At 35.2% G+C, this 25,824-nt stretch overlaps 5 protein-coding genes across 10 annotated transcripts; 2 read left to right on the top strand and 3 right to left on the bottom strand.

Moving 5' to 3' along the window:
* Positions 1–19: 19 nt before the first annotated feature.
* On the bottom strand, positions 20–8,278 carry LOC145730877 (uncharacterized). Of its 5 annotated transcripts, none has more exons than XM_081982370.1 (8): positions 8,147–8,278; positions 5,873–6,020; positions 4,027–4,130; positions 3,820–3,927; positions 2,318–2,403; positions 1,624–2,115; positions 1,302–1,437; positions 20–795 (listed from the first exon to the last, which is right to left on the bottom strand). In XM_081982370.1, the coding sequence occupies exons 2-8, from the start codon at positions 5,992–5,994 to the stop codon at positions 566–568; spliced, it is 1,278 nt and encodes a 425-aa protein (XP_081838496.1). In that variant the 5' UTR covers positions 5,995–6,020; positions 8,147–8,278; the 3' UTR covers positions 20–565. The 5 variants fall into 5 exon arrangements, with proteins under 5 accessions (XP_081838496.1, XP_081838497.1, XP_081838499.1 ...); XM_081982371.1 differs by having other exon boundaries at positions 20–786; positions 8,147–8,277; XM_081982373.1 differs by lacking the exon at positions 3,820–3,927 and having other exon boundaries at positions 8,147–8,277.
* A 107-nt stretch (positions 8,279–8,385) lies between these two features.
* Tsf3 (Transferrin 3) lies at positions 8,386–12,140 on the bottom strand. Its single transcript, XM_081982364.1, has 12 exons — positions 11,927–12,140; positions 11,308–11,419; positions 10,985–11,112; positions 10,789–10,925; positions 10,401–10,545; positions 10,054–10,345; positions 9,833–9,993; positions 9,540–9,780; positions 9,293–9,486; positions 9,042–9,239; positions 8,752–8,989; positions 8,386–8,700 (listed from the first exon to the last, which is right to left on the bottom strand). Exons 1-12 carry the CDS (start codon positions 12,021–12,023, stop codon positions 8,493–8,495), a joined length of 2,151 nt encoding a protein of 716 aa, XP_081838490.1. The 5' UTR covers positions 12,024–12,140; the 3' UTR covers positions 8,386–8,492.
* A 1,367-nt stretch (positions 12,141–13,507) lies between these two features.
* LOC145730939 (major facilitator superfamily domain-containing protein 6) lies at positions 13,508–16,613 on the top strand. The gene is made up of 8 exons (XM_081982477.1): positions 13,508–13,766; positions 14,079–14,190; positions 14,249–14,544; positions 14,741–15,077; positions 15,213–15,391; positions 15,443–15,692; positions 15,746–15,991; positions 16,099–16,613. The coding sequence occupies exons 2-8, from the start codon at positions 14,133–14,135 to the stop codon at positions 16,320–16,322; spliced, it is 1,590 nt and encodes a 529-aa protein (XP_081838603.1). The 5' UTR covers positions 13,508–13,766; positions 14,079–14,132; the 3' UTR covers positions 16,323–16,613.
* A 129-nt stretch (positions 16,614–16,742) lies between these two features.
* On the bottom strand, positions 16,743–21,679 carry LOC145730947 (uncharacterized). 2 transcript variants are annotated; one of them, XM_081982483.1, is made up of 5 exons: positions 20,784–21,095; positions 17,536–17,806; positions 17,277–17,462; positions 17,048–17,226; positions 16,743–16,954 (listed from the first exon to the last, which is right to left on the bottom strand). In XM_081982483.1, the coding sequence occupies exons 2-5, from the start codon at positions 17,654–17,656 to the stop codon at positions 16,793–16,795; spliced, it is 648 nt and encodes a 215-aa protein (XP_081838609.1). In that variant the 5' UTR covers positions 17,657–17,806; positions 20,784–21,095; the 3' UTR covers positions 16,743–16,792. The 2 variants fall into 2 exon arrangements, with proteins under 2 accessions (XP_081838609.1, XP_081838610.1); XM_081982484.1 differs by having other exon boundaries at positions 16,868–16,981; positions 20,784–21,679.
* A 539-nt stretch (positions 21,680–22,218) lies between these two features.
* Positions 22,219–25,089, top strand: LOC145730941 (alkylglycerol monooxygenase-like). Its single transcript, XM_081982479.1, has 9 exons — positions 22,219–22,586; positions 22,727–22,854; positions 22,908–23,059; positions 23,115–23,218; positions 23,272–23,434; positions 23,489–23,640; positions 24,344–24,478; positions 24,533–24,646; positions 24,704–25,089. Exons 1-9 carry the CDS (start codon positions 22,380–22,382, stop codon positions 24,986–24,988), a joined length of 1,440 nt encoding a protein of 479 aa, XP_081838605.1. The 5' UTR covers positions 22,219–22,379; the 3' UTR covers positions 24,989–25,089.
* Positions 25,090–25,824: the final 735 nt, after the last annotated feature.

The following is a 25,824-nucleotide window of genomic DNA, read 5'->3' on the forward strand; positions in this document are numbered from 1 at the left end:
GGAAATAAATTTGTTCTGGTTAATTATTAAATTTTTATTATTTTTATATCGTACACAGTACAATCATTTTAAATTTTTATAAAATAAGAATTTTGCTGCACTACAACGGCAAAAGCTCGTATCGATACGTAAAATTTTGTCGGAAAAGCGGCGAAACTCGGCGTTACTACATAACAATAATATACATAATAATAAATATAGTAATTTGAAAATATTATCGTTTTTTTTTACCACAAAAGCGCGGTTAGTTTACAGCAGAAAATCTCTATTCTATCAGCGTATTTTGCTTTTTGTATTTTAATTATTATAGTGACAAGATGAAAATGATTTATGAAACTAATTTACGAACTGGAGATTGGAAATCTTGTGGTTGCAACCTGGACCTAAGTTTTCTGTCATTCAAATATCCAAAACTTCCATTCAATCCAGTTCGTAGGAAATCTCAATTGTCTGCCCGTTTTTACTAATTCTCACTCGAACTTGTGTAAAATTAGAAAAATTCTCACTGAAAAAGCCTACGAGATTAAAAGCTTTTTTATAAATATCACATTTTCCTAACTAGACTCTATTCCGGCCTGTAGAACTGCGTTCCAGGCGGTATTTTGTAACCGGGATAGGAGCTGTTAAGAGCGTGGGCCTCGAAGAAGGGCGTGTAGTCCTTGTCCTTCCTGGTCGGTCTGCAGGCCGGTCCTTGAGCCAACTCCATCAGTTGACGTTCCTCGTCGGCCATTCTTTGTCTGACGTTTTCGGGGGGCCATTTCATGTCACCCCGGAGGTGTTTACCGCCTACAACCACTGTTTAGTAAAACGGTTAATAGATGGGGACATAAAATTTTGATTTGCATATGGCATGAGGATGTCGAAACATTGACGAAGGTGATCTTGAAGTTAATCACAAAAAAGGGTTATGCATCAAAATTTTATGCTTGATTTACGAAGTGGGGTCTAAAGTGGTGGTGTAAATGTGATCATTTTGAGACAGCTATATGGTTTAGTTAAGTAGAAAGTGAAGAATAGTGTGAAAATAGCGTGCTCGTTTAGTAAGGAAACTTTAAGAACACACCCTAGTATATCAATTAGCTGAAATACGAAGGTATTTTAGAATTGTATGTTCTTTTATGGTAAGTCCAGAAGTATTTGCGTAAATCACAGCACTGTTCGTGGTTTGAGATTATCACAAACTACCCCTTGTGCAGAGATTTACCAAAGCACTGTCTAATATTATAAGTGCAAAAACAGAGTGTTATTGATCAGTAACCACGTTTGTGATGTTATTTTTGACAAGGGTTGAATTGACAAACCTTTAAGGGACGCCGTGGCTGGTTGAGCTGAATAAACTGGGTTAGGAGATTGGCTTACTGGGGCCGCGGGCCTCAAAGTGATGGTAGATGGTGGTGGTTCCACTTGTTTAGCTGGTTGTGGTCTGGGAGCTGCGGTCTAGAATTTATTTTTTATTTTACTATAAAAAACTGAAGAAATAAGAATGTTCAAAGCAAAAAATCATGCATAGAAGAATTAGACAAGGGATTTTTTGCTGCTCTTCGTATGCTTCTTGTTGTATCTTAAGAGGAGCATAAAAATTCAATTAAGCAGCCTCGAAAAAAACTCAAAAATCTGTAGTACCTGTGTTTGAGCAACCGTCTGCTGAGTTTGAGGGGGTAACTGTTTCTGGGATGGACTCGGTTGGGCTGGTTGAGATTGTTGATAAGGAGATGGTTGTGGGGGTTGATACAACTGTTGTTGGGTCGGTTGCTGTTGATACGCCGGCTGAGCTTGATACTGTTGAGCAGCAGGCTGTTGGTAAGCTGCTCCAGGGGCTTGATAACCTCCTTGAGCCGGATATTGGGGACCAGCCTGTTGGGTTGGTGTAGCACCAAAGTATTTCTGAGCACCGGGACCTAGGGGTGTTCCCGGTGATTGAACTGGTGCCCAACCTTTAGCTGGAGTGGCAGAACGGAAACCTTGAGGGCTCTGATTCAGGGCTGGTGATCCCAAGGGTGATACCGTTCCTACTGAACTAACGTCTAAAGGTTTGAGGGGACGATAGGACTGTTGTTGAGGGGCCTGACTATTTTGTTGCAGACCTGGGGATCTGCTAGAATATTGGGGTCCTCCCTAAACAGAGTTGTGGGATAGTTATTGCCTGTTTTTTTCGCGACGGTATTTTTAGTGTTAGATTGAATTTCTCAAGGTATTTCGGTTTGTGCTAAAAATATGTTCAGTCATAATTAATGCGGCGTGAAGTGCCAAAACTAAATATATTCTATTGGGTTCCGCTAAGTGTCTATTAGATTTTATTTATTGGTGGAATGTTTACCTGAGCTTGCACAGGACTTTGCTGGACCACTTCGGCCGGATCTAGTATGCCCTCTTGCGGTGGTGGCCAAGCAACTCTTTTGGCACCTAAAATAAAATGACGTAATTTAAGTTCAAAGTGGTTTTTGGCTGGTTTGCCTAGTGAAACTGCGAATATTTATACGACAAAATTCAAACATTTACATCACTGAAAAGTCTGTTTATTTTGGATGGGTGACCGAAGTCATTTCGGTAAAAGTGCTAATGTATTTATTTAAATCGTTATAATATAACGGTCGTTACCTACTTTACGACAGCAAGTAACGTCCAAAATAGATAAAAGGTGACACGCAGAGAATGGTAGAAATAGAAAGTTGAAAAAGTTGTCCAAACCAAAAAAGTTCAGAGATACCAACTTTTCTTTTGGTATTGAAGGTAAAAAGTTACATTATATGCAAAAGTGAAAAGTTACAGTACACTGTACAGTCAATGTCGTTTGTGTGTTTGGTATGGATGAATCATTGATTTTTGTATAGTTTGAGTGTACGGAGGAAGGCTAGAGTCTCTCGATTCCATTGGAGGAGGGGTTGAGGGGGAAAAGTCATCTTATTTTTGGGGCATTGGTCAAAAATACTTAAGTACAAGTTTCACACAAACATTGTTGATTGTCACTATATCAGTCAAAAAGTATTAAAGTTATAGTGCTTCTCTTACTTTCTTGATTGTGTTAACTGTAATAATTAGCAGGAGACCTTTGCAAAATGCGGTATTTTATTGAATTTAGAATCAGTTCAACTTTAACTCAAGTATCCTACTTGAATTGGAAGAAATTATTGATCAGTTTAATGAAAAGCTTAAGTTACACTTTCAGTTCTTTAGTCTTCTTAAAGTTCAACTGCTCAGTAAATATCTACTTTGAAGCAAATGAATCAGCAATTTAATTTTATTTTACTAGAAAAGCCAAAAACAAGTTGTTGGGCAAAGTACAAAAACATTCCAAAAAGCTAATCAGCAAATTTCAAGGTATGCACTCGTTTACTCTGTTTATAGTTGAGCAGTCTGACTAACACGCTGACGACATTTTTTGGCTCAGACTCAAAAAAACCTGATTCATTTCGACGAAACAAATATCCGCGCCATGCCAGATTGTTCTCTGATTACTGGACAAATTTGTCATACTACGATCTTTGACCATGTGCTCGTAGACAATAATGGAAAACCCAACAAAAAAGTCATGCAAATACTACACTAATGGTATTAAGTCCACATTTGTGCATTTGTGCAACTTTTTGAACAAATGCTGCAATGTGAACTTTGCACAATACTTGCTTGAACTAGGATGGATTCACTAGACACTACAAAGTCACTGACTGATCAATGATCTCAGGTTAAACACATGTGGCGTCGACTGACTAGTTTTACATGGAACAACGAATATTTTAGCAAATTAATACAGTCACTAGATGAAGGACATTTTTTGAAAATGGTGGTGGTGATGCAGATGCGCACGCACTTTTTTATTACCTGGAGTCACGACATCTTTAAAAGAGGATCGAAGGTGGTTTTGTTGATCGTGATCTGGAGGTGGCCAGGACACGTCTCGGAGGGGTCTCGGATAATTATCATCGTTACCTGTGTTACCAATTTCTCAATTGTTTTCATTTTTTGTTTTTTTTTTAAGTTTCAGACGGGTTCAGGTTTCTACTCAAAAACAGTGTAAGGGAGACTTACCAGGATGTCCACCGCGTCTGTTCTCCTGCTCTTCCAGTAAACGTAGAACTGCAGAGTTCTGCAAATTGGCCGGTTTTCCTGTTTGTGGATTGTGGAAGTCAATCCTAAATCACAGAAAAAAAAACTTGCTGCACTAAACTGGATTTCGCAAATTCTACGTAAGTGGGAATGAAAAAGTTACCTTTCTACTGCTGGACCCATTTTTCTCAATAAAACTAATTATCACAGACTGGTAACTATTTTTAAACCGAAAACCTAATTAACAAATCAAATAAATGTCGGTACACGCTTTTCGGACTTCGTATAAACAGCCTAGTGCTCTATCTTTCGTTGTCGAACGGTAATTAAAGTCGAAGTTCTACAAATATTCAAACTGAACTGATCACATGATTCGGAAAAGTAAGCAGATTTTCATCGTGCGGGTTATTTTAAAAGTGGGTATACGTGAATCAGCGCTCCGAAAATAATTATATTGTCAATTGTTTGTCCGAAAAAACGTACAAAAAAAATAAAACGATCTTTGTTCAACTGGCGATAATGATGCGCCACACAGATTGTTTTGCTTTGGATAACTCACATCTGGATATTGAGTTGTAGTGGCCAGTAGTTGGATTATTTTTTGGATCATTAAAAATTTGGTTTTTATATTTTAAAAAATCGAGTTTTTTTTTTAAATCATAGATTTAATTAAATTTATAGGAAAAGCAGAAATAAGTGAAAACCATTGAAAACTGATATGTCGACAAAGAAAATCAAACAAAAATTAGGATGACGTCAGAAATTTAATAAGTTTGTACTTTTTTAACAACAAAAAGAAATGAATTTGATGGTTGTTGCGTTGCAATGGGTGTTATTACCAGATTTATGTAACTCTAAAATCTATCTCAATGTCAGATAGAATCACATATTTTTTTGAGGTTCACTCTCTTGTTATCACGTGATTTACGAGCGTTAAAACGATTCCATTAATCCACAGATGTTGAACCTAACCTAACCTAACCTAACCAAAACTAAGTCTTAACCCAACTTAATCTAAACTAATTCATCAAACCTAACTAACCTACTGTGTAATGGATACACCCAGTGCAAAAAGACTTTCTGTCAGAGTGTGCCACTGTTATACATTTTATAAATAAATGTCCGATACAGCACCTAAAAGTCACGTGAGGCTAAAGGGCTTATTTACTGCTGTGACGTCATTCTAATTTAGTTTGATTTTCACTCTATTTATTACTTAATGGGGTTTTCATTGAAATCGAAAAAACTAAAATTTTTAAGTCAAAATTCAAAGCACAATAGGATAACACAATCAAAAGGTAAACGCTTTGAAGAAGCAAATAATACATTCAACATTTCTAAATATTACGTCATCCCACTTTACTTTGAGTTTTCTTTTATGCTTTATTATAAACGACTCGATGCATTTTGTACTGATCAACACTCTTCAATTCAACATTTTGCAGAAGTTTCTAAATAAAAGCAAATTCACTTTTCCACTTAATAATAAAGTATTGCAACATGTTCCACCTCGTAAATCTTTTTTCGTAATTTGAGCATCTCTACAAATGTTCGTTTACAAGGGAAATCTATAAATAAGCGATTCGTTCGAAAATAGTTCCAGATCTAATTTCGAATTTCAGAAATATGCAAACAGGACCGGATTTCCTTGTAATAACCCAATTTTAATTATCATATTATTAATTGAGTGGTGTCAGTTCATTTAGAGGAGAACTACTTTGGAAAATAAATAAATCCGTTTGCACTTAAAGTTTAAAATTTCCGCATAGTTGCCAAGATAAACATTTCATTATGTAAAGTTTGTTTATAGTGAAGTAATTGCACTTACCCTACTGCACCATTGGCCAACAGCTGTTGTTCTCTTTGCAATACTTCATCAATGTTCTGTTGGGAGTACAGACCGATGGGCGAGTTGAACTGTTTGTTCACCAGTCTTGGTTGGGTCGTCATATTTTGGGGTTTCGTTTCTAAACTACCTGCAAATTGAAACAAATTGGTTAATTTGGTACTTTCGAGAAATATAATGTAATTTGTCTTGGTAAACTGTCACCCAACCAAAAAAAACATTAATTTGGGGATTACTGCTTTATTGTTTGATGTTTTTTTGGCAATTTTGATACAATGCCAGGCAGTAGCAAAATATACCTGGTTTTAAATTTAGGTTCTGCCTGCAAAATGGCGTAGGAGTGCTCTGGTTATCGATATTATGCACAAATTAGTAGCACTTTGATTAGGAAAATTGCTATAAAGTTTGCCAAAAAATTTGGCCCAACCACAATCTTCTTTAAATATCCTAACTGGTTTTTGTTCTTAGTTTTGCAAAAATTACTTTTAATTTCAAATAAACTATTTCATTGAACATCTTGGCAGATCCATGGCACGTATCATTTAAATTCCTCGAATGTACACGAAGCACCTGTATCACGGGAGGTATTTACGCACGCAAATCTGTGCTAAAAATACCGTATGTCTCCGACGACCACCTACTTTATTATGATATGAAAATAGATGTCGTGTAGACCTAATTTTCTTTCTTTCATAAACATTTCCTGCAATTTCACAATGAGATTCATAAATACGCAATTAAGTCTTTACTTTTCATTACATCAATGTGCAGTTTTTGCGTAAATCACAGCGTTGTTTGTCGTTTGGGATTGGTCAAGAAAAAGCAGCCAGCTGAAAGCTGCTTTTGTTTCACCATTCACAATAAACTAAGAAAAAGTAATGCTGCACATGAAGACTTAACTTTACACTGAATGAGTAAGACAGCTTTAACCGTTTTACTTCATAACAGAGTGTACAATGTCAAGGACAAACTGGAAAAGTACAGGCAATTTTGAAAATGATTTCTTATGGTCACGTGACTATATTTTGACAATTTTGAACGTCATTAATTTTACCTTCCTGATAAAAGTCACGTGACCATTCTGTTAAATAGCATATTTGCATATTTAAAACCGGTTTCTGCGTGGTCACGTTACAGCTTGTAATACTTAGTTAATTTGACAACTGCATAGTGTTTTTTATGCCAGATTTAAGATAATTTTACGCCGCTAGAAAATTTCTATAGTAAAATAGTAGTGCTACTTTGAAATTTTAGGTTAAACACCATATGCTATTATATGGTGAAACGCCTTTAAACGTCTGTAACTTTGACAGCCCATTACTTAGCTAATTTGACAGCAACATAATGGTTTTTTCAGACCAATTTAAATCTTAGAAAGTACACTTTTACACCACTATTTTAGTAAATGTGTACAGTAATTCTAGAATTTCAGGCTAAAACTTACATTGTCACCACTAACTTTGACAGTTTGTAAGTTAGTTAATTCAATTAACTTTTAAAAAATGTGTTAATTTTAGGGACTTGACAAAGTACAAATTGAGCTGCTATTACAGTTTGGTCACCGGAAACTCGGGTTTACAGGTTTTAAATTTCAGTTTTAGAAAGAAATTACATATTTAAAATTGGTTTTCCACGGCCACGTGACCAATAACACAATTGTGACAAAGCGGAATATCTGAAAACAGCAGTTCTTTTTTTCAAAAAAATTTGACATTCGACAATATCTGCGCTACAAGAAGAAGGAAGAATGATTGTAAAAAGACAAACACTGAAAAAACTTTTTTTCCAAACAGGGTGTTTTTGACCTAATTTGAATTTACTAATTTTCTTCATCCAGGGACATCTCATTTTTAGAGTTATATTGCTATTATAGTTTATTAAAGAAGTATTCTCTGTACAAAAAAATTATAAAAAGAAGAAATTTCTGAAGTTTGTTCATCTAATAATTCTGCTGTTACAAAGTTCTTAAACTAAAAGATTTTTGAAACAAAAAATTAAAAACTACGTAGCACCACAGCACGTGTCCAGAAAAATAAAATTCCACATAAACTTGGAAATTTTGGCATCATTTTTGTTAGTTTTAAACTTACTGTAAGCATTTTAATGCACAATAATAGTAATGCTAGGAGCACAATAAAGCTGGATTTTCAATGAAACGACATCAAACACGTGTAAAGGCCTTAAAGGGTCGTGCGCACGCCACTGCCCTTTTTACAAAAAAAACTTTTGCAAAAAGCTCCATTTAAGGAATTTTACCTGTAATTTCGACGCCGCTTTTCGCGCGATCGCTGGAATATACTGAACGTCCCGAATGGCGATCGCCCTACTCCCAAATGGCGTCGGGACGTGGGCGTCGTTTATTTTCATATTCGCCGTTTTGATGAAATAATAGTGCTTAGCTGAGATATTTCAGTTCTAATATGTATTATTACAGTTTTATGGTTTATAGTTGGTTTCAGGACGGTAATAAAGGGATAGGGTCAAAACAATCTTGCTTCAAACTAATTTTATATAATGTAACTAAAAGTATGCAGTCCTATAGCAATATCACAGCAGAACATTTAAGAAAAATTCCTAAAATTTTAACACCTCCTGTTGAATATTATAAATGAATATTTAACATAACCAACAAAAAAACTAGTACAATCCCAATACTATTTCGGCTGGAATTAGATGAAGGGTAGCATATCTTCTCCTTGGCTAAAATACTGTCAAAAGGCAAAACCATGTTATCTGTATTTTTGACAGTGGGCACACCCCGAAGCTTTTGCGTATAGTCATGAAAGAGCACATTGGAAACACCATCATACCTGAAAGTTCCTAGGTTAACCAACAGGACAACAACCGAAAACAAAACCAACCTTCCAAACATTGTAAAAGCGTTGGTGGGATCTCGGAAGTTCTTTCCGAATAATCCGTCCAGGTTTAAGAAAACGTTCAAAGTGTCTTTGATCCACATATCCGAACTGGATGAACGCACCATTGCTTGTCCCAATGGGGCCCAGCCTAAATGACAAGGCTCGTTTTGGTCCAGACAATTGATGTGGAAATCATTTACATCTGTGTGTACGTCTGGATAATCAGAATCCCTAGACAAATCTGTAATAATTATTGATTTATAAAGAAAAACATTAGGGTTTTAATAACTGACCTGAAACAAAGTCTCTAATTGAATTGCTGGACACAAAAGCAACATCTCCAACTCCGCTTGATAGGCAATGAAGAGCTCCTAAGTCACCAGAAAACTGGGGTTGACAGAGTTTCCTTAAACTTTCTGACTCATTTTTCGGTAAACCAGGAACACAAGATGAACCAAAGAAGTTTGCCATTTCAATATTGACATCACACCCTTGAATTAGGCTGTTAAAATCTTAAATTACCAAGTAAACTACAATTCATTACCGATAATACTCTTCTTCTGCAAAGCGTAGATTACAGAATGCCAGGCAACCCCATCAAAATTAGGAAAGCACGCTTTCACCCCTTTTAAGTCTTCGATTCGTTTAAACTGGGTGTTTTTTCTTGACACAGCCACCGTGAGGTATTTTCTAGGATCTCCTACTGTTTCGTAAAAAAGGGTTTTCAAGTTGTACTCCCTAAAATTTCCTACGAATTATCTACTGAAGACTTTCACTTCAAAACCGCTTACCTTATAGCAGTACTAACTAAATCTGGAGATACCATAACGACATCTGCGGCATTATCAGTCAAAGCCAACATGCAATGGGTTTTGTTATCGGCTTTCAAGCAGTCCAAATCAGGTTCAATCCCATAAACTGCTGCAGATTCCCGCAACCAAGAGCATTTAGCTGTTTCAATGTTTGAGGTGGTACAAATACGAATAGTTCTTGGTGGATGACAGGATGAGAAACTGTTGGCGCTCAAAAAACCTAAATTTTGTTGGTTTAATATGTTTACCTTTTAAAGTCACTGGTAACTCACCTTTAGCTCTATCAAAGTAAGTATCTACTGGTATGATGGGATTTAGTGGTTCAACGTTGTAATAAATCGGCTCAATCAGATTGAGTAGACTGGATTTCCAGAGTGTTGAGTCGGAACGATCTAACGAACTTACAATCCTTCGTATCTCTTCAGATTTTGAGCTGAAATAACACAAAAATTTAGCATAATAGCTTATTGGAAGTGGTGTGAAATCACAAAACCTTCTGGCTGCCACAACTGACCAAGGCTTAACCACCCAAATGCACGGATTGGTGGAGTTTAAGGGCATAACTGTGTTGTCCGGACAGAGAAGGCTGTAATCTTCGGGGGTGGCTTCACCACCTCCAGGTACGAATCCAAAGTGTTGCTTAACATCTTCGAGACGAGCCCAACTGATGTCACCAGCTCCATCTGTCAAACACAGCAAAGAGCCGCGTCTGCCCCAGTATTTGTCTTGCGTGGAACATTTGGTTCGCTCGTCGCAAAGGCTGCATAAATTTGGATATTTCTCTTCTGTGGAACAGTTTAAAGTCAATTCAGTGATCTACAGTTGACAGACAGTTCTTACTTAATTGAATGTCAAGAACGCGGTCGTTTACCCAGGGACCGGCTTTGCAAGCAGCCTTGAAAAAGGTGGCAGATGCCTTTATTCGATTTTCAGTTACGGTGAGAAGGGGGTCACATTGTGGTGTTACAACTGACGACTCAAAAAACTACAAAATAACAGATTATAGATACAGAGTTAGTATGTAAACAGATAATTTAAGGTTTAGCATCATTATTACTCTCTGTCGCTCAATAGGTCATACCAACCTTGAAAAACATTTTAATTAAATTGTAATGTTTGCAAACAAAAGAAATGAAAATGCACTACGCAAGTGATACATATCTACGAACTGCTTAAATGTGTTTATTAATAAGGTCAAGGCACCACTTAACTACTGGAGGTAACTTACATTAGATAGTATTCTAGTCCAGTCTGCTTCGTAACCATATCCAGGATGGCAGTAACGTTTTCCAGGTAAATCGTGTTTGCTGTTAATTCTAGCACGATTGGACACTACAGCGACAATTTCGTACTCAAATGGCTGTTCTACCGTGAATAAAATCAGTTATTAGTTTCAATCTAATGAATTTTACAGAAGATCCAACCTGATGAATACCTGAGTTCGTTGGTGATCAACAGATCGATATCTGAGTTGGTGGCCGCGACCAGATCTTCAGCGGTAAAAACCCCAAAATCGGCCTTGCCTTTATGAATTCGTCTTAAACAGTCTAACCTGTGAATTTAATTAAGTCAATCTGTTAGCAGGTAATGTGTTACAATATCGTTAAGTGGAATTTTACGACCTGAATATTATTATTCATTTATAAATATATCTATGAACCGTTGGATTTTCCTAAAGTTGTTTAGACTGACTATACCTAGTTTATATTAAAGGTCAAAAAAATACAAAAAAAAAGCCAAAACTGACCTGTCTAATGCAACAACACATTCCACATTGCTGGTTCCTTGCTGGTCTAGTTTAGGGCAATATTTCGTTGATCTCTTGTATTCTTCTTTGCCATCCACGACACAAACTCGATCTAAAATATTCAATTATTAAGGTTGTAAATAAACATAAAAGTAAAACATAAAAATTCTTCTTTTTCTTTATATAGTTCTATTTATTTGATGACATGGAATTTAAAGAAGTATAAGGCAACGAATGGAACTGTGGTAAATTGAGAGAAAGCAGCAAAATACTGGTTGTCAAAAGTTTTTAACAATTTTCTTGTCATATTTCAATTCAATTTTAAAAGACGTTAAAAAAGCATTATAAGAGCTTAAACTAGAAATTTACTTTTCAGATAAACCATTTTAAATCAATAGTACCTACATTAAAACTTTTCAATTGCCAATAACATAAATAAAAGGTTCTACCATACATTAAATGTATTGTCTCACATTACAAAAACAAATTTATCAACATGTTATTCGTTGATTTAACTCACTAATGCAACTAATTAGTGTTATTTTCACAGATAAACGTTGTTGCAAAAGTGGGTGGTAACTATCATGTAACAAATAACAAAAATAACTTAAATACTTACATTTTTCACTTTTCACATTTAACAGTAAATTATTCAATAATATTAAAAAATAAATGATATTAAAACACAGGCGGTTAGTTGTTTTGAAGGCAATCATGTTGCCGCCAAGGCAAGAAAGGATCTAGTGTCGATTGGCCGGACTGTCGGTAAACCAATGCGAAATAATTTTCATTTATTGTACGCTTCCAGATCCCTCTTAGTTTTGATTTGTTGCTTCTTTTATGTTGTTATGCCAGTGGCGTAGCCTGGTTATTTTGCCACCAAATACACTGTTGCACTTGAGCCGCCACTGGCTAACTTTGTTAGTGCAGTACGCAACTTTTAACTTAACTAGTTATTATCTATAATGGGTTCTAAATGTGGAAGGAAAAGGTTTGGGAGAAATGTGTTACGTTAATGTAATAATAATTCTCATGTCAACCGTGTATTTCAAGGCCAAGAACTTGGAAGACAACTAGTGCGGATTTCAAATATCGCAAAATGATGGGTAATCCCCATGCTAATTGCTGGGTTTACTTCTGAACTTACCGACTTGTTTGGGTTTGGTCGTTTTTTCCCATCAGGTTTTAGGTATTTGCTTTTACTTAAGAGGTTGTTATACTCGTCTGGGTTATCGTGAATCAATTACCTGGATTTAATATACCAAGAACGGATTAACATCTCTTATGTCTCTAATTATGTTTTTTCCTGAAGCGTGACAAAAATTAGATTAATTATTCATTATGTCATTCAGGTGTTGAATGAAAGAAGATTATGCAAAAGCAGTTTTTGCAATAAAACTTGTTTAGGTTCGAAAATCACTATGAGAAAAGGTCAATGTAATAAAAAGGTTTTGAATGTGACAAATTCAAGAGAGAATGAGCAGAACCTTTAAAGTCCCTGAAAAACAATTTTAATTAATTTTTGAAGTTATTTTTTGAAGACTAAATCCTAAAACATGATTTGCGACTCCCATATAGTAAAAAGAATTGGAAGCTCCTCCATCAACTGTCAAGAAATGTAAAATATAACTTGAGCGTTGATTTATTTTCACATTTTGAATCAAAAAAATGTTTTTATTGATTTATGATACTTTCAATTGGCTAGTTAAGTGCAAAACTAAGTATTACCGCATTTTTTTAATGACCTATGATAAAGCAAGCTGCAGTGTACAAATATAACACTTTTGTACTGTATTTGCCAATGGAAATTAGTTTTAGCACCATGCACATCAAAAACCATAATATGTCAAAACCGTGATCGTACTAAATGTGTTTTATCAAAGATTTTTCTTATAAGGAAACTTAACGTTTGCTTTTTAGAATATCACTAAAAGAACACTTGTTCCATCCACCAATTGTCAAGATTAAAAAATCATTTACATTATCTCAGTTTTCTGTTATATTGCATACGTTAAAGCAATCGTCCTTTTAGTAAAGTTCTTACAACAGATAATGCTAAGCACATACAGCTTCCAAATATCACTTTGTAGCTACTAAGTAAACCTAATTTGTGGTTTTTATCAAAAAATACCAAATATAATATCTTATCTCAAAGCTCATTAAACTAATCTCGGGGTAGTTACATTGTCGTTCACCTATCTACAGACAAGGTTAAATGCTCGTTTAGTGGTGTCTCCAAAAAAATATTTGCATGAATAAGTAAAATATAAAACTTGCGCATTAATTATGAATCTTCCCACCATATGAAAATTATATACATTGTCGTTGCGTTGTGTTAGTGTGGGAGAGAGAGTTCGTGTGTGTCTGTGTCTATGTCAAGTTCAATAGTGTTATTTATAACCCGTCTACTAAAACAAGGATGCCATAGTGTGATATGGTAGGGTGTAGATTGATTGAAGGTAAAGGTTATTTAAATAATTTGGTTGGTAAATACTTTTATGTGTGTCAATGAACTGATATACCATAAAGCGATGTGGAGTGTGTGAAACAGGGTCATCCGGTCACTACCAGTTGTCTCAGAGTATATAAAGATCATATACAGTGCGTAAACAGTAAATTATTAGCAATAATCAAAGGTCGCTCTTTTATGCCAAGTTTTGTATTGTCGTTTTCAATTTTATTACCATAAGCAAGTACCTTGTTTCAAAGTCAGACTAAAAATTGTACTTAATGGTGAAGGACATTCAATTAAACACCTTTTTTCATTTTAGATTTTTGGGCCTAAACCATATGCAGACTTAGCCAGAGCAGTAAATTACCCCATAATGAAAGTCAATAAGTATTTGCTGCCCATTAAGGCCCATTATTTCTTTTTCATGTCAGGTAACAACAACATAACTTCACCAGGCTTGATTTTTACTACCAACCGCATTATTTACAGCAATGGGTCCAATACTACCCCAACTATCGGTGTACGGTAAAGAAATGGGCATTTCGACGGTCGTGATGGGCACAGTAACCGGTATTCTACCAATCACATTCCTCATCGCTAAACCACTGTTTGGAATATTAGTGGACGTATACAGGGACTATAGGAAGGTCATCTTTATGTCCCTAATAACCATAATGACCTTATCCTACGCCTTGATTGCCTTTATACCAGTGCCCAAAGTGATCAGTCGTACGGTGGTTGAAGGACCTTTGCATGACTACTTTTTGGATACATGTAATTTGATAGTCAGTAGTTAAACAACCAGTTGCAAAATTATGCAACATGTGACTAAAGTCAAATTCAAATTTGAATATTATTGCTCTAAGCTGAAAATTTGATTTTGAATGTCTCATAATTTTGAAACGGTGGAATCATAGTACAATTTTCTCAAATAGGGTTGTTCTTGTAAACAGAATAATAGGATTTTCATAATTTTTCTAGGATTTTGACGCTCTAAACTGCGACAACCACACCCAAGTAGTGACCTGTGTCTCTGAATGTTTTGACCATCCCGACATTTTTCATTTGACCTCCTGTGACACCAGTGGATTCCTGAACAGTACCAAAACTCACGTGATTAGACTGTGCTCACCGGAAAATGACACTGCCTACGGGGAAAATTACTGTCAAGTAAGATGCACTGAAAATATAGAATCGGAAGATGCAGATCTTACCGCTTCCGTCACATTTTGGAGTTTCTTGATACTGATGTCCATTGGTACTATTGGATTCAATGTGACTAATTCTATCAGTGATGCCATTTGTTTTGATGTAATTGGTAAGAGTTTTTGTCTTAAATCACAGTTGGTATAGTTTGTGATTTTGACCAATCATAAACAATATTCACTGTATTAAACTGATCTTTAGTTGTTTTAGCGGTCACCATTTTGTACAATTTACTTTTTGTTTCCAGGTGATGAGTATGACTACGGTAAACAACGTGTATGGGGTACCATAGGTTTTGGTACCACAGCATTAATAGCCGGGTATGCAGTGGACCTATTTTCTGGACAAACCATATCTTATATTCCGGCCATAGTGGTTATGGTAATATTTTCGGTGCTTGATCTGATTTGCTGTTTGAGATTAAAGGTAAATTTATACTCTAATAAGTTAATCCTCGTCTAGACTTTTTTCTTGTAGCTCCCTATAATGGAAGCTCCTAAAAACTTGTTTAAAGACATAAGGAAATTAATGAACAACAAACATGTCATCACCTTTATGGGTTATACCATTTTGGTTGGTATTCTGGATGGGTTTATAATTTATTTCCTGTTTTGGTATGTCGAAGACTTGGCAACGACGGCAAATACCCACAATATCAAATTGCTGGAAGGGTTAATTGTAGCGGCCGAAACTTTAGGGGGTGAAGTAGTTTTTTTCTCTATATCCGGTAATAAATCCAATCTAACCTTAACATAACTGGAGTAAACACTGGCATTTTAGGAAAAATCCTGGAACGTTTCGGGCACGTGCACTGTTTCAGCATGTGTTTCATCAATTACGCCCTGAGATTAGGGTTGATTTCGATAGCCCCAAGTCCGTGGTGGATTTTGCCGGTCGAGTTGGTTTTTCAAGGTCCCACCTACGCCCTGACCTACACCACTGTAGTAGCGTACGCCAATGAGTTAGCACCACCTGGTGCCTCCGCCACTATGCAAGGAATTGCGGCTGGTATGGATGATGGTATTGGTAAGTCCATATGTGTAGCAGTCCACTGTTTTTGCTGTTTTTTTTTACCAATCAGAAGCCTCACATTTACACACCTGCAGACATAATTCTGTCATTCTAATTTCTAGGTTACGCTATTGGAAGTATACTGGGTGGTGTCCTATACAAATACATAGGAGGGAGAAGTGCGTTTCACGTGTTCAGCGCCCTTGGAGTTTTTTGCAGTGTCACCCATTTGGTACTTCACAAAACGTACTTAAAAGGTCACGAGTCTCCTGTCGCTTTGAATGGAAATAGCCAAGTTTTGTACAAATTACCCGAGGATGCTGCTAAAATATCTTTAAACCCATAAATTGACTGCACATTTAGGATTATTTGCATCTAGCCAGGTTTTGGCATATTATGTAAATACTGGTGGACGTGCATTTGATATGCAACCGCTATTTAACGTCATTTGTTTAGTTTTATCAACAAAAAGTACGATTTAAATTTTTATCTCAATGACTACTATATTGCTTGAGATTATATGAAGCCATTTTGTTAAAAGACTGAACTGTTGCTAAGTCATATTTAAATAAAAATACACACACGTGTTTCAGTTGTTTTCACAAATTGTTAAAAAAATATATTTTATCAAAAAGAAGACACGTTTTACGTTAATATCAACCATAATGAAGAAAAGTGGGAGTTATAAGTTTAAATGTCATTAAGGACGTAAGTGGCTTACTGAACTCAAGCTAATTTAAACTATAATAGCAACTAAAAAAAAAACAATAATACACCAATTTTATTTACAATTATCATCTAATCACACAATTTTCATCACTGCGTTATTACACACATCTGTCCATCTGTCGTTGATACCTCATACTGTTTTCTGTGCAATAACATTTGTCTCAAAGTAGAGGCTTCCTCTCTTAAGGTCACTACTTGGGCTCGTAAAAGGGCATTTTCGTGTTCCAGTATTGTGGCTTTTAAAGCTATCTAATTTAAAAAAAAATTAGAATTTGCCTATTCAAATAAGTTCAAACAAAATTCGATCCATAGAGGTTCAAAAGTGGTTAATGTGATACTTACTTGATCTTCTCTCATTTTTCTAGCATCTCGTGACTTTTTAGCAGCCTGATTGTTCCTGCGACGTCTTTCAAAGTACTTGTCGTCCTTTTGTTCATCCGGAATGGGTCGTTTTTCACTTCGATGCTTTTTGTACCCACCAAAATTGTTGTGCAAGGATGAATCCACTGATGACGTTGCATCTAAAATGATTCTCATTTACTACCTTTAAAGTGAGACTTTTTTGAATTACCTGTAGAATCTCGACGTAACAACTGCAATGGATGGGAGTATGTCAGTAAATTGACGTGAGAAAAAAGGTTTTTGGGCAGCAGGTCGTCGACTGCATTGTCGTTTTCCTGATGACTCAAAATGGGATCGTGATTCGTGGATTTGTAATTAAGGGTGGCAGTATCTCTATAAGCTTTCAGGTGAACGTCTACAAAAAAATGATTTATTGCTGTTATAAATGCGATCACAGTTAAAACTTAGGATGGCGTGTCTCAAATTACCTTGAGAGGGATTTTCCAAAAAATAGTTGCAATTTCTCAAAAAGTTGTAAGCCGAAAATGCCGGTAGGTTAGTCAAACTTCCAAACTCACTTTGGTAACTCAACGTAGTTGAAGGATTCATGTTTTTTGTTTAACAATCACTTTTTTAACCATCACAACCACAATTCCAGAACAAAGATTGCTTATAAAGTAGTACACCTCAAAAAATGTTCCTTATTGAAAATTCAGATTTTTGTAACATTTTTGGGTCTTAGTTATGACACTCACTTCCCTTAAACCAACAAAATTGTTATAGTCTCCGGCAAAAACTCCCTAGTCTAATAAAAGGGGGATGTTGGGGGTAAGTTTCACCCCGCCTATCGTGAATCGCGCAGCTAAAACCTCAAGCTTATTGGTTACGACATTCACGAAAAAAGTTACGTTGGACTAATATGTAATCGTGGTTTACTTGACCACTCCCAGTAATTTTTTTATAGTTTAGTAACATTTTGGTAAACAAATTCAAAAATTTGTTGTTTGATACTAATTCCACATGTACAGTATTTACGTCAAAAAATGCAGCAGGCTGAAAACTGGTTTTTTTGATAAATCACATACTCAAACAAGTCATACTTTACTCAAATACTGCACATGAGGACTAATAATTTTGATATCAAATTAATTAACTGTATTAGAGGAATTTCAGACTCTGAAGGTGATTTTAGACCAGTGTAATGTGCAAAGGAGTTTTAAATTTTTAGTTAAGACTTGGAACATTGATTCTGGTTGCCTATTCTGGTAGTTCCAGTTCACCAAAACCAGTTGACAAAGTTTACACCATTTATAGTGTTATAGATTGTGTAACAGACAAAATGATAATATTTGTTAACAAAAATTAAATCAACTACTTTTAGAGCCTACTAAAACGATTTCCCAGTTGATTTCATGCTTTGCCATCATTTGCGTTACAGTTCCGAGTGAAATTGTATAATTTCCTTTTAGAAGGGTGACTGATTTTTCTAATAAAAGGGATCGTAACCTACGTGTCACCTGCAACACCTGTTCCCGTTCGATATTCTCTCAGGACTTATGACTTCCTAGCATGAGCGTGTATTATTTCGTACATATCTTTATTATTATCACATATTATAGGGACAATTTGCATATTTTAAATGACTATATTGATATGACTAATTTTATTTGCTCTGCTCAAATTATATAACCATTATTCGTCTAGTTTGATAACTAAATCAACAGCATAGTGGCCCCCTTAGTTGTTTACACAGATTTGACGATTCTATTTCGGGCTCTGATAGTGAAATTTAGATAAAAAAATTGAGGTGGAAGTTTTCCTAGGCAAATAATAAGTCTTATATGTAATTATAACGAGTTTGGTGCCATAACCAGAAACTAGCGCCATAATTCAGTGATTGCGTGTGATGACCGTTTGCCCTGTAATTATTGTTATATCCACACAGCAATGGGGGTTAGAATAGGTTATACTGACCGTGGGATTAGTGCACGTGTTGCCGTTCTAAACGTGGCGCTTATAACCGATATAATTATGTCGTATTGTATATCAGGGCCAAACCAACACAATTTTGATTGTTTAAACTCTCAATCAAGTACGTGATGGAAAAAAGTCAAAAATACGTCTAGTTTAGTGGGTAGTTTATGATTGGTCAGAAAAAACAGCTTTTAGCGTGCTTCTTTTTCTTGACCAATTACAAAGTGTGAACAGTATTTTTGATAAGACCAGAAAGATTAATTATACATACTAATAATACTTTGAAGGACTATCATGATCAAAAATTGTTTTTATATTTTAATTAAGGTTAGAAACATGATAACTTTTAATATTTACGGAAATAAAACCGAAAATACTAAAATCATACAACTACTAATGGTAAGTCAAAAAGTTTTGAGTGAACGGTGTTGAGATTTACGCAAATGCTGCATAGGTCCAGAATCCAGCGAGTGTACTCACGATATCCAGGAACAATCAAGTAAAAAAATCTATAAAACTATTGATCCGTTACGTTTTTATAGAGCCTAATCGATTGTCGATAATCGCACAAATCGTATCTTGATTACAAAAACAAGCGCATTACAACGGAATAACTATTATGAGCTCTGAAGCAGCCGGCACTTCCTCACGTTTACTTATTCATAGCATCGGCTGATTTTTTATTCCGTTGGTAACTGTTTATATCCCATTATTCCAGACCAAGTAATATTCCACGGTCATTATGCCATTTGGAACAATTGTTTTCCATGTGCCCCGTATTTATTATTGACGATCAGCGCGCTAGTTTTTTCTGTTTTGGTTAATGGTTACGATCACTCTAAAATTGAATTTTCTGTAAATTTTATAATGCATTGAAGGATAAAAACTCTAGGCTTGAAGCGACATTCCATTTATTCATTTGCATGAAGAAATGTATGTACTTTGATCAAGTCACCAGATAACTTTTATAGGTTAATTAAAGCTGGTAGTTAACTTTATAAAAGGTATTAATTAAGTTTTTATATAAGAACTGACTGGATAATTTGCTTCTGGTAATCACCTATTTTATTTTATTTTGGTAGAGATTTTTGTTGTCAGAGATTTTTTTGGTCTAAAAAGTGGCCAACTGGCAGTTCTCAGATCAGCCTTTTAAATTGCACACTCTGTATGTGTATAAGTCACATAGTTGTTACAATACAAATGTCATTTTTGACAGTTTCTAAAAGTATTGTTTTGTTAAGTTACGTCATCGTGACAATCAAATTGGCTTTGAACTCTCACACCGCCCTCTATATTAGGAAAGCCTAAAATGTCACTTTTAATGGGTTTTCGTTTTATACACAAACGCGTATGCAGATGTAGTAAGAAATATGTTTTTTTTAATTATTTCGTGTAGTTGATTGCAAGTTGTGAGTGAAAAATCAAAAAAAGGTTCATTCCTGATCCAGATATGTATTAGATAGAGCTTTTTTATACACAATCAAGTCCAGCCTAAACAAATTGGTTAGAACATTTGTCCTGGAAAGTACAACACACAGAAAACTGGTTTAAACACTGTTCAATACAAGAAAATCTGTAAATCCTTGAAACTAGGTAAGCCAAACTGGTAAATGGTTCTTATGTCATTACCAAGAACATTCATTCAAAATTATATATTTTTGTTGCTCTTACAATGAAGGATGCTTTTAAAATAAAACTCACATACCTGCGTATGTAACAAGTACCTAATAAGTCTACTGTACTAAAAAGCACTTGTACCTACCATTGAGTATAGTGTTGTAGTAAAATCATTCCACTTTGTCAATCATCCAACTAAAAATTCATCTAATCCTCCAAAAAACTCAATTTCCACAATACAAACAAACGCAAACTGTCATCACTATTTCCGCCATATTAGAATTTTTGACAAGCAGGCTTTTTAGTATAGTAGGCGGTGATTCAGTCAATCAGTGCAGTGGGTAGTTTGTGATTGGTCAAAAAATCAGCTTTCAGCTTGCTGATTTTTTTGACCAATCACAAGCTACTAAAAAGGACACTTCTGAACAGTTTGAATTTCTGTCGTCACATCATTATTAAAAGTAACGCGCAATCAAAATACAAATACAATTACATTTTTTATGATCAGCTTAAACTAGTTTTGCGACATTGCCCCAACATACATATTCACATTAATCACGCCACACGCCATCCAGGGTCGCATTTACCATGATAAACAAAATCTGACGAACAAATTGTTAAGATTGCAAAATCGTATAATTTCAAAAAACTCATTAAAATTTCAAAAAACTGTCCTGATGTAATCTTCGCGGTGTATTGCTCGTGAAAAAATACATTCCTCACTAAACCAATAATATTACAATATACTTGTGCTTAATATGCGTTTTAATAACAATTTAAAGTTGCCTCATTAGTGGTCGAAGGTGTGCCCACTTTGTTGATGGGACCGCTTTTTTACACGATTCCTCTAGGTCGAGGAAGTCCGGTGAAGAAGTGATCGAATTTCTTCTATGGTGCGGACTAGCATGCATTCGAATCGCAACGTTGACAATGATTGTACTTTTTTTGTATATACAGTGTGAATTGTTTTTAAACAAAATGAAACTAAACTATAATGTGGCAACATAGCAAAAACAGACCAATCATAGACGTGTAAATCATTCAAAAATGTAAATTTTCAAAAAGTTTGACAGCCATATCTATACAGATATCCAATGTTGCCTAGGCTCATATTAAAGTGCTACAACTTCTGACTCTGTCTGTGTCGTCAAAAATTCAAACACTATGGCCGTATTCATTTCTGTTCGTTTTTGACGTCACAATGACGTAATTTGACAGTTGGTCCAATTATGTTTTTGCCAAATTACGTCATCGTGACGTCAAAAACGCTCTGCTCGCTTTATGGAGCTTGAAAACGAATGCGGCCTATAATAGTTAAAAGGCAACCATTGTTCGTATCTTGTAAAACAGTAACAAGGCCGTTAGTTACCAAATTAGATTGCATATTTTGTTGCAACTCCAAAATATGTCAATTAAAACTAACCTAATAGGCACAAAAACCGCAATTATTACTCATTTTACTAGCAAAACAACAACATTGACCGCCGATAAATAAACAACGTTTCCCTCTCTTTTTTTACACCGTTAAGTATATTCTTCGTTTTGCGGGCCGGAAAGTATAAAACACCCCGTACAATTCGTTTGCCGGTACATTCAAAGTCACGACGTCGGCGCATCCCATTTACGAGATTTTCAATTTTTCCTTGATGGGATGTGTAGATGAGAATAATATTATTTTACATTGAAAGAGTGATTAGTGCACTATATTGATAAGAAGTTATAATTGAACGTGTGTGTTAAGATGAGTTTTTCCATCGAAGACTGTCAGAATTCTAGTCAGTGTTTGGTTTTATCGAGAATTTCTGTGAATTTGCAGCCTAGAAATGACACTTTAAGTACAGAAGTTGTAGAACAGTTCCTCAAAGGAGTGGGAAGGTTGTTTTATATTGTTAAACCTTCTGAAACTACCTTCGAGAATCCAAAAGATGTTCCCAAGTTTTTCTATAATGTAAGTGATATATTGTTGATTTTTATTACAATTTTAAAACAATACTGTTTTGAATTGAGAATTATCACTTATGACCTGTGTACTATCATAAATTCTGATTAATGTGCGTGTTTTTCTTAAACTGTTCATTGAATTTTCAGGCTTGGCCCTATTTTTTGCTCTTTATTATTGTGGAAAATCTACTACTGTGGATCGAGAAGAAGCCTACTGCACGACTGAATGACAGCATTACCAGTTTAAGCCATGGACTTTTCCAAGAATGTGGAAGGTTGTTAATTCTACAAAACCAACCAACAATCAACTCACTTTTCTTGTTTACAGGCTTTTGTTCCGAGGATCAGAGAGTTACTTGTACTATTACATTTACCAAAACTTTCGGATTTGCAACCTAGCATGGAACCACCCTGCAACATGGTACCTGGCAGCACTTGGGGTGGATTTCTGCTACTACTGGGTACACCGAGCTTGTCACGGTATTTTACACTCCTTCAATCCAAGTTTCATAAATTTCAATGCTTTTTATTGCAGAGGTTCATATTTTATGGGCGCAACACCAAGTCCATCACAGTTCCGAAGATTACAACTTGTCGGTAGGGCTGCGACAGTCAGTTTTGCAAGGATGGTGCGGATTTGTGAGTGGTTCATCAATCTCACCAACTTTCTTTGACAATATTGTTTTTTAAAGATATTTTACTTGCCGTTGGCTTTAGTGATTCCCCCATCACAATTTGTGACCCATCAGTATTTCAACTTGCTTTACCAATTTTGGATTCACACCGAAACTGTGAAAACCCTAGGCCCTTTGGAGTGGATTTTTAATACTCCAAACCACCACAGAGTACACCATGGTAAGTCTTAATTTTTGCCTATTTTAAAGTTCTCAAACATTAATTCGGTTTCAGGTAGCAACATTTACTGTCTAGATACGAATTATGGGGGCGTTTTGATTATTTGGGACCGAATTTTCGGCACTTTTGCCCAGGAACGACCAAACGAAGAAATTATCTACGGTTTAGTTTACAATCAACCCTCGTTTAATCCTCTCCACTTGCAAGTAAGTTTTAGTAGTTGTAGCGAAAACAATCAGTTTTATAACAAATAGCAAGAACTGACCTTTAAAAAAGGCGATTAGGTTCTTTATTATGAGGTCAGTCCCAGTCACTATCGTTGCAGAGTTATCATGTAAAATTAGGTCAGAGTTATCCAGTAAATATTTGCTTTTGCAACTTGCAACGTTTAATAATCTGGAAAACTTTGAAAATTTATATACCAACATAACAAAATTACATGCAATGAATAATGAATACAGTGTGTTCAGAATAACTAGTGAATCACGTGATGTTGATGACAAACTTGAAATTTTTACCATAAATATGTCTCAACAGGACGCAACTTTTATTTTTTTAGGGGCATCTCTGGAATCAAAAAAATATCAATTTTTTTTTTTTTTGACTAGGAAATAATCGAGGTAACATGGTTTTGATCTGGGTCTAATATTAAAATCACTAAAAAATTAAATAATTTTTTTTTTTAAATCAAAATATTGAAAAAACCCAAAAAAATTACGTTTTCTAAATATCATTTTATTGAGGCCATGATTACAAAACTTGTCTGCCATTTAACCAAATATCTTTTGGTTTGCTTGGTAAAACCCAACATTTTTAGGTAACAAGCTCATAATTTACACTGTTTAACGCACTGAAAACCACGCTCTTCCTACATCTGAAAAGACTTATAGTATTTTTGTATGTTTTCAGACCTTCTACACCAAATACGTTATTCAGAAATTTCAGTCATTAACTGGTTGGCGTAATAAATTGGCAGCCATTTTCTACGGACCCAGTTGGCAGCCTGGGAAACCCCGATTAGGCTTAGAAGAAGACAAAGTGAAGGTAATTTTTTAATTTGTCTATTAAACTGTTGAAAAGTTTAATAATTTATTTTAGGTAACAAAGAGAGCAAAATTCAATGTAACCATTCCCTGGTGGTGTAATGTGTACTTGGTGATCCATTTTGCTGTGATGGTTTACGGTTTCCATCAACTGGCTCTTCGATATTTGGTAAATATTTCAAATCCTAGACATGCACGAATTTCAAACATTTTTCTAAACTTTCAGGCTTTGAATCCAATCACACTCCTGATCTTTGTCATCTACATCATAGCTTCGTTAACCAACATAGGACTTTTGTTTGAAAACAACAAATACGCTCCCATTTACGAAGTGTTTCGCTGTATGATTCTAGTGACCGCAATACAAAGACTCAACTTTCCAGATATTAGCTGTTCCACATTATTGGTTGCTGAAGTGTTCTTTCTATTATCTGGAATGTTTTGGTTTTTAAAATGTTTAAAAATTCTGGACATTACCAGTACTCTTACCGTAAAACCAAAACAACACTAACTTTAATGAATTCCAGAGTGATATTAATATGTGATTCCTATTAGTTTTTAAGAGTTTTATTTAGACTGCTATGTGAATATAGATAATATTTATCTGAATAATCAAGACTATTACTGCTTACTCCATTTTTATTTTACAGTTCAGTCTATAAAACTACTAATTATCGAGCTTGTAACAGCATTAAGGGCAACAAAACTTCGTCATGGAACGGACAGCTGAGCTTTCACATCATTTTAGGTGCAGTAAAGACTTGAAACTTTGTATTAATAGCAAACAACGTGATTACGTGGGGTGTTTTCATTACCGTACATTTTAATGACTTTTTTTACTCTTTAGAGGCAGAGATATTAAAAAACATTCACCAAAACGTATTCATATTTTGATTCCAAGTACTGCCTTTACTCACACACTTAACGACTGAAATCATTATTATAGGATGTCCTTACACGTAAATTACAAGTCTCAAATCAGTTCTTTGTAATTACTCTTTGACTAGCGTCAAACGAGCAAAAGTGTGCTAAATTATTCACCGGGAAATAAATTATAAATAATCCGAATAACCCTTTTTCTTTACATAATATTAGGCTAGGACTGGAAACGCTTTCGACCATTAATTACAAAGATCAAATAGTAACTACAAAATTTGAAAGGGTGTTGTTTCTATTTAATTATGTATCACAAAATAAGTGGAAATATATTGGTCCCGAATTACAGGAAGTCTATTTGAAAGCTATTTTAATTTTTAAGTGAAAACCAAGATTTTTATATGAAGAAAATTATTTGCGCATGTGATTAGGCAACCAGCCACACAATAAATGTATATAATGAAACTATCG

Source organism: Ips typographus, linkage group LG6, assembly GCF_016097725.1.
Source record: "Ips typographus isolate SLU linkage group LG6, UJ_Ityp_2.0, whole genome shotgun sequence".
NCBI lineage: Eukaryota > Metazoa > Arthropoda > Insecta > Coleoptera > Curculionidae > Ips > Ips typographus.